At 43.9% G+C, this 10,849-nt stretch overlaps 1 protein-coding gene across 1 annotated transcript in view; it reads left to right on the top strand.

Moving 5' to 3' along the window:
- The window catches only part of kdm6bb (lysine (K)-specific demethylase 6B, b), a 55,774-nt gene extending 48,788 nt beyond the window's left edge, over window positions 1-6,986 (top strand). The window contains exons 19-22 of the mRNA XM_063203265.1: window positions 435-576; window positions 2,015-2,141; window positions 3,871-4,041; window positions 4,436-6,986. Coding sequence (XP_063059335.1) covers window positions 435-576; window positions 2,015-2,141; window positions 3,871-4,041; window positions 4,436-4,459 — 464 coding nt within the window. The 3' untranslated portion in view covers window positions 4,460-6,986. The remainder of the gene's footprint in view (window positions 1-434; window positions 577-2,014; window positions 2,142-3,870; window positions 4,042-4,435) is intronic.
- Window positions 6,987-10,849: the final 3,863 nt, after the last annotated feature.

The raw sequence follows: 10,849 nt of genomic DNA, 5'->3' as shown, positions 1-10,849 counted from the left end.
AATTCATGCTGCTCATTCACTAATGTTACCTTTTTCATGAAGACTTACCACCACCATCAAATTGTAAAGTATTCATTATGACTGGAAAAATTGCACTTTTCATACATGAAAAGGGGGATCTTCTCCATGGTCCGCCATTTTGAATTTCCAAAAATAGCCATTTTTAGCTGCAAAAATGACTGTACTTGGACCATACTAGAAAATATTTGTTTATTACTTAGTAAACTTTCATGTAAAGATCAAATTTGGCAATAGGCAGCCCAGTTTCAATGAGCAGCATAGTTGCAGTACCTTTTTTGACCATTTCCTGCACAGTGTCCCTTTAAAGTACTTACTTATTACATCTAAAATGTGGTTGTTCTCTCTCACTCTCTCTCTCTCTCTCTCTCTCTCTCTCTCTCTCTCTCTCTCTCTCTCTCTCTCTCTCTCTGCAGCCTATCAGTATCAGCTGGCTCTGGAGCGTTTCGAGTGGAACGAGGTGAAGAAGGTCAAGTCCATCGTGCCCATGATCCATGTGTCCTGGAACGTGGCTCGCACCATCAAGATCAGCGACCCCGATACGCATAAGATGGTCAAGTGAGTAGTAATCATGACACTCATGAGATGATCAAGGGACTAGTGATCTTGAGTCACGATACTCCGCCAGAGGTGTCACAAGTAAAGGTAAAAGCACTGTAAATTGGTGTAAGTACACCAAACACTAGCACATGATATTACATAGCTGTTACACAATTTACTCCATTGTACCTAATCAGGTAGATACTAGACTGTATTGTAGTGGAAAGCAGTGAAAAAATTTAGCATAACAAGAAGCATCCACAAATTTGATCAAACCAGTGATGGGTCATCTGATCGTAAGGCAGGTACACAGGTCTACTGGTTACACAGATACGTTCACTGTGTTGGAAGGAAACTGTGTTTCTTTTTCTTTCTTTTACTTTTGACACCTCTGATGGTCAGGGCACTCATAAAATGTTCAAGTGAGTACTGATCAGAGACCGGCACACTCATAAAATGTTCAAGTAGTTATCAACCCTGATACTCATAAGATGATCTAGGGATCAAGTCAGTGGGTGTGTGAATAGTGAATGGATGATGGATGCTTTGGTGGTTGTCCAAGTGGTTCATGAATGCTGTACTGCAACTATGATTATGGGGAACAACGAAGGAAAGAGCGCGCGCGAGAGAGAGAGAACGTCCACCATCCATTCTTGTGTGTGTGTGTGTGTGTGTGTGTGTGTGTGTGTGTGTGTGTGTGTGTGTGTGTGTGTGTGTGTGTGTGTGTGTGTGTGTGTGTGTGTGTGTGTGTGTGTGTGTGTGTGTGTGTGTGTGTAGCCTAGTCAGATTCCAGCCAGGAAGGAAACTTCATGTATGGAAGTCATTTTATGTTTCCTCCCTTTAAAGATGTTACAGTGGACATCATGTACATTCTCATCAGTGTTGCCACATGTACGATAATTATTGTATGTATAGCATGATTTTGTCCTCCGCAGCAAGGTAAAAAAAAAAACAATGAACCATAATTTCAGCGTTTCTATTAAGTTGCCTTTACTGTAACAACCATTTGGTTTGTTGACGATAATTTCTTCCCAAAAAAACCCCCCAAAACGATCATTTTGAGGTTTTGGTACGATAGTTCAGCATTTTTCATCTGGCAACACTCATTGTCATGGACCTGCCACAGCTGAGGTTAACCCCACGGGATGGATGAGTATATAGGATGGCCTTCAGCGAACAGGTGTGGTTGTGACTGTGTGGCTCCAAGATCAAGTCACTCAGTACTTTTCCTCATTTCTCACATCCTGTGTGTGTGTGTGTGTGTGTGTGTGTGTGTGTGTGTGTGTGTGTGTGTGTGTGTGTGTGTGTGTGTGTGTGTGTGTGTGTGTGTGTGTCTGAACTCTGAATGCCTGTGTGAATGTCTGCATGCATGCCTGTGTGTGCGTGCGTGCGTGTATGTGTGTGTGTGTTTCCTGTGTGTGTGTGTTTGCATGTATGTTATGTTGTGTTGTGTCAGGCATTGCCTGCTCCAGTCCCTGAAGCACATCCAGATCCTGCGAGACCAGCTGGTGGCCAGCGGCAAGAAGATCTCCTACCAGAGCCGCGTCAAGGACGAGCCGGCATACTACTGCAACGAGTGTGACGTGAGTCCCACTACTCTAGGGCAGCCATGGCCTAGTGCAGGGATAGGCAACTTTCTTGCTAAAGAGGGCCAACATTCTTTATCGCCGCCATCAGAGGGCCATAGGACCACGCACTTCAACTACGAGAGAAGCTACAAAATGATAAATAATCTTTTTTATATTTAAATGTTTATTAAGCCATGGCATTTTAACATGTCCTTGACAACCAACCAAATGTTAAGTTTTTAAAAAGGACCAAAATGTTCATGTTTACTGTAATGCTGGCGCAAAATTGAATTATGTTTTATCGGCCGCACTGAGTGAGGAGGCGGGCCGCATGTGCCCCCCGGGCCTCCAGTTGCCCATCCCTGGCCTAGTGGTTAGGGCAGAGATGTCAAACTCAACCCCAGGGGCCAAATCTGGCCCACAGAGTCATTTTATTTGGCCCACGAGATAATTTCAAATGTGTATTACAACTGCCCCACATACACCATTAATGTAAAGCATAACAAGACTTGAACATGTGTGACAATAATATGAATGGGTCCAGGCCAATGAAACAGCTAACACTTATATGCAACACAAAAATGTGCAGGTAGTGTGTGTGTGAAATTTAACTGAGTATTAAGGGCACAATTTAAAAACATTGAAAATAAATATTAACCTTTTGGCCACGGCTGTGTAATGTAATGTAACCTATTGTAAGCTGCTGGCACGCAGTAGACAGACGGCAGCCATGTTGGCATTGAGATTAGCATTTGGCATTGGGATTAGCATGACACATCACACCACAAGCAGTATTGACCCCTTTACTGTTTGTAAACAGATATGACGCAAATTGTCTGCGTGCACATCGTTGGAACAGAATCGACCATGCACCGTTCACTTGTACAGAAACTCGACGGGTGTTTTTTCCCGAAATAAGATAACGGATGGTCACACTAACTTCAGATATGCATTGGGCACCACAGACACAGTCAGTATAGCATAACAAGTGTACTTTTCTGAATCTCTATTTTTTATCTACGTACATGCTTCAGGACGGCAGAGTTTCTCTCATTAGGCTCTGCACTGTCTGTTCGCATGTGTGTGTTCACAGCCAGTTTAACATACAGCCTCCCCACTCCCTATTTTACCCATGCCTGCAGTTCACCTAGGAGCCGCTGTCGAGAGAGTGCAGCTCATTCATTGAATGGAGTCTTCCCCCCTCCGTTTGTCGCCCCTAGAGTGCAGTACCACCCGGCAGAGTGAAGTCTCTCGTAATACCTTTAAAACATCTCTGGTGTGTTTGAGTCAATGATGCACACGCATTCAGTGAGGACGTCGGTTCTGAACGGGTCAATAGCCTACAGATAGAGCAGCCATTTTCGACAGGAGTTAAGTTGTAGACAACTGGACCTCTTTTAGGAGCTGGAAAACCTTCCGAAACTCCCAGCCTACCGCTTAAGTCATTCAACTGAATGAATGAAAATCTTTGGAGACAGCAGACAATTTAGCATTGTGGACATACAGTACAGCGCACAGTGTGCACAATAAAATTGACTCGTCATTTGACCCTCCCTCACATGTGAGAATATGTCATGGACACAATCAATATTTGAGAACCCCAGGGATTTTTTACTTAACTGTAGTTCGTATATATCAGTCCCGTCAATTTTTATTAGTCATTCACATCCTTGTTAATTTCACATAGCATGGTTTACACGGTATTGATTTTCTCTTTCCCCCCTCTATCTCTTATCTCTATCAGCTGGAGGTGTTTTGCCTGCTGTTTGTGACCACTGAGAGCAGCAGCAGGAAGACGTACGTGGTGCACTGTGAGGACTGCGCTCGCAAGCGCAACAGCAGCCTGTCTGGGGTAGTGATCCTGGAACAGTACCGCATCGAGGAGCTCATGCAGATCTACGACAGCTTCTGTGTGGTAAGGGGAAACAGACACACACACACACACACACACACACACACACTTAGAGACACTGTGTACCTGCCTATCTTTCTTTGAATGGGCCACATTCATAATCCTGTTCAAGACTGTTATAACTGACAATCAGTATACCCCCACACATACAGCAATACCCGCGCACGCATGCACGCACACAGAGACACTCTGTGTACCTGCCTATCTTTCTTTGAATGGGTCTCATTCATAATCCTGTTTAAGACTGTTATAAATACTTAATCTCACTTATCTGTCTGCCCCCACCCCTCTCTCTTTGTCTGTCTATCTTGTCTGTGTGTGCGTGTCTCTCCTTCCCCCCCTCTCTCTCTCTCTCTCTCTCTCTCTCTCTCTCTCTCTCTCTCTCTCTTTCCCTCAGACGCCATTGCCGAGCTCCAAGTGAGGTCTGGAACATCGTCCTCGGACCTCGGGTGGGTTTCTCGACAGCGTCATTTCTAACCAAAGTTAGCAACTTACTTGGTTGCAATGGGATTTTCCTTTCTTAACCTACCAAGTTGCTAACTGGTTAGCAACGATGCTTTCAAGAAACTGGATCCATCCTGGTTCTCAGCAGCCGAAAAGCAGCTAAACTACGACAACCCTCAGCTCCTCTGACCTCCGACCTCCAACCTCTGACCTGGGGAGTATTCCAATAACACTGTTAAGTGATAAACCTTGCTTAGTTAACCTACAAAAAGGGGTAAACCTGCTAATAGATGACCTGGTGTCATTCATTTTAGAAAATGAAGACTCCAGGTCCTTCTATTAGATGATTTACCACAACTTAAAGGTTGATTTAGCCTGTGTGACTACTGAGCCAGGGGTGTGTTCCTCGACAGCGTCGTTGCTAACTAAGTCAGCAACTTTCTTGGTTGCAGTGCAATTTCCCATTGGCAACCTGCTAAATTGCTAAATGGTTAGCAACGATGCTTTCGAGAAACGGAGACCAGGTTCTTGGAATACTCCCCCTGCTCCCACAACAACCACTACTGCTGTGTCTCCTCGAGCAGCCAGTCAAAACAAACAAACAAACAAGCAAAACAGGCATGTTTACTCCGCATTGTTTACATAAACAGCACAAACATCAGCAGACGATACCCTCAGCTTAGTTCCACTGTCTTCCCCACCCTCTCCGTCGGCTGTACTTCTTGATCAGACGCAATCTGGGTCACGATCGGAATGACTTTGATGATATTCTTGCTGGGGAAAACCATACCGGACTTGGGGGAAAAAATGTGAATTTGTGTGTCGGAATTTCATATCAGGTCAACAAAAAAACAAACCAATGGAAACTGCTGTGACTACACAAGGTGTAAGGACATCAAAAAATACAATACAAAAAAAGAACAAAGAAATAGCAAAATAAAGCTAAACAAGATGCCGAACACGTGCATTTTATTCAGGTACAAGTCAACTCCTTACGTTCCTCTTATGCAAATCTGACAGAATCATGAGCAGTCTGGTTAGCGCTGTGTCTGGGAGTAAGGCAAGGCAGCTGTGTGAGTTTGGTAGCGTCCCGCAAACCGTCAGGGGACTCTTTTTGTCAACGAGCGACGTAACGTCACCTCGACAACATCGCTCTATCTCTTTATACCTAAGGATGATAACTCCTTTCACAGTGTGAAGTTCTTTTTTCATATCTTTTTTTCTGGTCATTGTTTTTTTTAAATATATATTCTTAATTGGGTGCTACTTTCATTGTTTATTGATTTTGTTTTTATTTATTTGTATGGTAATGGCATAGACTTCTTTCTAACAGCCTAGACTTATTACACCATTTTGGCCTTGTGAAACATGTATTTAGATAAAAAACAAAAAGGTGATTAAAAAAACACACACAGCTAAAACAGTGTCATTTTTTCTAAAGCATTAAGAATAAAAAAGTGAAATATATATCTAAGTTTCTCTGAGTTCTCAAAAAGATACGGGTTTGCTTGAAGGCTGAATTTAGTTGTTTTTTGTTGTAAAGAAACCATGTGTGTATGTGCAGTGGATCGTTTTGTATAATCCTAAATCATTCCTGCTCTAGCAGAGATTGTCACACACGTATTTGCAATGCTATTAATTAATTAATGAATTAATTATCAAAATGGTGCTTTTTCACTTTGTGTTTAATTTTCATTTGCTTTTCACAGTACTTGGCTTTGTGTTTGGGAAAAAACAACAGATTTTTTCCTGTGTGTGTGTGTGTTTTATTTATTTTAATTTCAGGGTTTTGTATGTCGGTTTGTTAGCCGCGTGTATTTATTGAACATCAGTGGTGCTCCTTTTAAATATAATACGGGGGATTACGGATTGACAGATGATTTTTTTAAGTTTTTATATGATCCCTTCTTTCTGTGCAGAGGTTTAAAAACCAAGAGGGGGGAGTCAGATTTTAAAATGGTGCTCGATCCCCCTCTCCTCGTCTGCAATGACATGTACATTAAATGAACTATAGATGACAGAGGGGAGCTATTACGTTCTCTTTCTCACTCTGTCTCAACTGGTTGGTGCTTAGAACCGGAGTCAGTGCTCACTCAGTATGTATGAATGGAATGTGTTTGTATTGTAACATGATGACTTTGTTTCCTCCACTCCTTCTTGGATTTTCACATAATTGTAAACTTGTGCTTTATTATTCTGAAAAATTATCATGAATACTATTGTTGTAATATGAATGATTATTATGATTATTATTATGATTATTATTATTATTATTATTATTATACAAACACAAGGAAAAAAAATTGGAGTGTTTTATTGCGTCTGTTGCCTTTTTATTTTTGTTTCTTTTGTTCCTCATTTTCAAGGTAGCATTAAACCTCCTTTATGCTCTTATTTATGCTGTATTGTTCTACAATGTCTAATCATACAACAAGACAAACTGAGCCAGACCTGTCTTCAACACTCTGTGTTTTTGATTATTGATTACAAACAAAAATAAATAAAAACCCTTTTTTCATAGATAATTGTGTGTTTGTTCTGGAGATGTACTGTACATAACTGACTACCAATCGGGCAGATTATCTCTTGGAAAATTACAGGCTAAAACTTCAGTGGATGCATATTTACTTTCAAGTCAACTATTTCCTTCTAGACAACAGCCTGGCTGGCACAATTGACTGTGGGGTGGTGCTGTTGGACGGTGTTCAGATGGGGTGGGGTGGACTTTTTAAAGGATGCTGAGCTGGGGGTGGGGTGGACTTTTTAAAGGATGCTGAGCTGGGGGTGGGGTGGACTTTTTAAAGGATGCTGAGCTGGGGGTGGGGTGGACTTTTTAAAGGATGCTGAGATGGGGTTGGGAAGGGTGGGGGTATGGATACCTCTCTTCAGAGTGGGGGTCATAAGGGAATAGGATATATGTTTAGAGAGGGTGAAGTTCTTGAGGAATAACATTCCTTTGCAGCCTAAGGTGGACAGGGTCCTAGGGGGTGTAGGGAGGGAGGTGGGGTGAAGGGAGGGGGGTGGGGTGAAGGGAGGGGGGGTGGGGTGAAGGGATGGGGTGGGTGGGGTGTAGTTTTCAAGGGATTCCTCTATTTAGCTAGCAGTTGTGGTGGGGGCAGGGGGTGAAAACGGTGTCGGGATGAGGGGTGTAGTTTTAAGGGATATCTCCCTAGCAATCTGTTGAGTGGGATATGAAGTGTTATTGGTGGGCGGGATAGGAGGGTGTCATGTTTAAGGGATGCCTGTCCTTAGCTGGGGTGTATGGATTTGGGGGGTAAGGATGTAGTTTTGAGGGGAGGGTGTAGTTTTAAGGGATACCTCTTTTTAATGGGTGGCTATGAGAGGGGTGGTGTTTGGAGTAGAGGGGTAGAGTACAGTAGAGTATTATTTAAGTGCTGCCTCTCTTCAATGAGCAGTTGTGGTGGTGTTGGTGGGGGCAGTTTTAAAGTCTAGGAAAGGAAAAGATAAAGGTGCGCCACACTGTTCGATGCTCCCAAGCAAAGTTAAATGGCACAGCGTTTCAGACTCTGTCCCTCATCAAAGTTAGATTCTGTTACCTTTTGGATTTATAAGAGCTTGGGGTGTATGGATTTGGGGGTGGGGGTTTTGTTTTGAAGGGGGTGGGGTTGGTTAAGGGATGCGTCTCTTCAGCTGGCGGTTATGGATTTGGTAGTGGGGGTGTAGTTTTTATTTTATATTATATAGGACTTTTTTGCCTTTATTTCGGACAGGACAGTGGAGGAGAGACAGGAAGTGAGTGGAGACAGGAGAGAGAGACGGGTAAGGATCGGCAAATGACCCGAGCTGCCTGGAATTACAGTAAACCCGGGTCGCCGGGGCAGTAACCCAGTGCTCCACTGTTAGGCCACAGCAGGGACATGGGGCTGTAGTTTTGAAGGGATACCTCTCTTTAGCTGCTGGTTATGGATCTGAGGGTGGGGTGTAGTTTTGAAGGGATACCTCTCTTTAGCTGGCAGTTATGGATTTGAGGGTGGGGTGTAGTTTTGAAGGAGGTTGTAGTTTTGAAGGGATACCTCTCTTTAGCTGGTGGTTATGGATTTGAGGGTGGGGTGTAGTTTTGAAGAAGGTTGTAGTTTTGAAGGTATACCTCTCTTTAGCTGGTGGTTATGGATCTGAGGGTGGGGTGTAGTTTTGAAGGAGGTTGTAGTTTTGAAGGGATACCTCTCTTTAGCTGGTGGTTATGGATCTGAGGGTGGGGTGTAGTTTTGAAAGAGGTTGTAGTTTTGAAGGGATACCTCTCTTTAGCTGGTGGTATACCTCTCTTTAGCTGGTGGTTATGGATCTGAGGGTGGGGTGTAGTTTTGAAGGAGGTTGTAGTTTTGAAGGGATACCTCTCTTTAGCTGGTGGTTATGGATCTGAGGGTGGGGTGTAGTTTTGAAGGAGGTTGTAGTTTTGAAGGGATACCTCTCTTTAGCTGGTGGTTATGGATCTGAGGGTGGGGTGTAGTTTTGAAGGAGGTTGTAGTTTTGAAGGGATACCTCTCTTTAGCTGGTGGTTATGGATCTGAGGGTGGGATGTAGTTTTGAAGGGATACCTCTCTTTTAGCTGGTGGTTATGGATCTGAGGGTGGGGTGTAGTTTTGAAGGAGGTTGTAGTTTTGAAGGGATACCTCTCTTTAGCTGGTGGTTATGGATCTGAGGGTGGGGTGTAGTTTTGAAAGAGGTTGTAGTTTTGAAGGGATACCTCTCTTTAGCTGGTGGTTATGGATCTGAGGGTGGGGTGTAGTTTTGAAGGAGGTTGTAGTTTTGAAGGGATACCTCTCTTTAGCTGGTGGTTATGGATCTGAGGGTGGGGTGTAGTTTTGAAGGAGGTTGTAGTTTTGAAGGGATACCTCTCTTTAGCTGGCGGTTATGGATTTGAGGGTGGGGTGTAGTTTTAAACAGGGGTTGGGGGGTTAAGGGATACCTCTCTTTAGCTGGCGGTTATGGCTGCGGATATCCTGGCTCCGCGGGCAGGAAAGTCCTGGCCTTCCTTAGCTGTGACTCGTGTGCTCGCTCAGGATATCCCCTCCCTCCCTCCACTCACTCGCTCTTTTCTTCCCCAACACACGATTCCCCCTCCATAGGGCCCAAAGTCATTAATAACCTAATAATAGTAAGACACTGTGCAGGGCCACTGACAGCTATGGTCGGGTCCAGGACAAAGTCATTTGAAAGCCAACCCCCCCCCCCCCCCCCCCTTCATATACATACAATGCAATGGGCACTCAGTGCTGGACTCCCTCATCCCACCCACCCCATCTCACTGCTCCCAGGACACTGTACCACTTTGCCTCCCCTTCCACCAACCACGACCCCCCGCCCCAGCACAACTTAATACATAATACAAAATCCGCTTTCACCCCTCTCTTAGGCCATTGTTTTTTTTAATTAATGTAATGATATATCATCATCATGAATAGTTATCCATAATCACTTAATCCTTAATCTGTATTTATTAAATCACAATTTATTCGGGATTCACTATCGCCTCACTCTTATATCACATGTTCTTAGCCTACTAATAATAATCATCATCACTATCTGTCTGTATTTGTATAGATCAGTTAATACTAGACGCTGCTCCAAGTTCTTCGAAAGGCGTTTTTTTTTGCCCATTTTCACCCAAGTCCTCCCTAGGGCCCCTTGCCCTCTTCCGTCTCTCTCTCTCTCTCTCTCCCTCCCTCCCTCCCTTTCTCTCTGTCTCTCTCTATCCTGCCTTCACAAATCTCCAGACAAAGTGCCGTGGGCCCACTGCAACCCTACACACCCTCGCCCCCTCCTCAATTTACATGTGAAAATAAACAGCACCAACATCAAGACACACTAAAATTGAGGCAAAGAGCGGAAAAAAATAAATAAGTTCAGCCCCCTCTTTGAACTCCAAACCCCACCTGGGCTCTTATCTTTCATGTGATCCCCTCTCTCCCTCAGACTTTCAATATTCTCTCTCTCTCTTTCTCTATTGCTCTCTCTTTCCCTCGCTCTTTCTTCTTTCTCTCTCTCGCTCTCTTTCTTCTTTCTCTCTTTCTCTCTCTCGCTGTCCATCTCTTGTCCTTTGTTGTTTATCTTGGTCATAATTCTCATCCCTTCCTCTCGCTTCATCTCATCCCTCTCTCTTCTCTTCTTCTCTCTTCTCTTCTTCTCCCTCTCTCTTCTTTCACTCCATATCAGGACCTCTTGTTCTGTTTTTCGTCCAAGTCTGCTGATCGTCTGCTTGAGCCAATACTAGCTGCCTAGACTGACGCAGGCCAGAAAAGAAACCCCCTGTCCTCCGTCTCTGTTCATCCCTTCATACCTTCCCCCTTCTCTACCCTTCTCTCTATCTTTCTCTTTGTCTGTCTTTCTCCCTTCCTAACCCTGTCTC

This window comes from Engraulis encrasicolus, chromosome 7 (genome assembly GCF_034702125.1).
Source record: "Engraulis encrasicolus isolate BLACKSEA-1 chromosome 7, IST_EnEncr_1.0, whole genome shotgun sequence".
NCBI lineage: Eukaryota > Metazoa > Chordata > Actinopteri > Clupeiformes > Engraulidae > Engraulis > Engraulis encrasicolus.
This window is presented reverse-complemented; position numbering and strand designations above follow the sequence as displayed.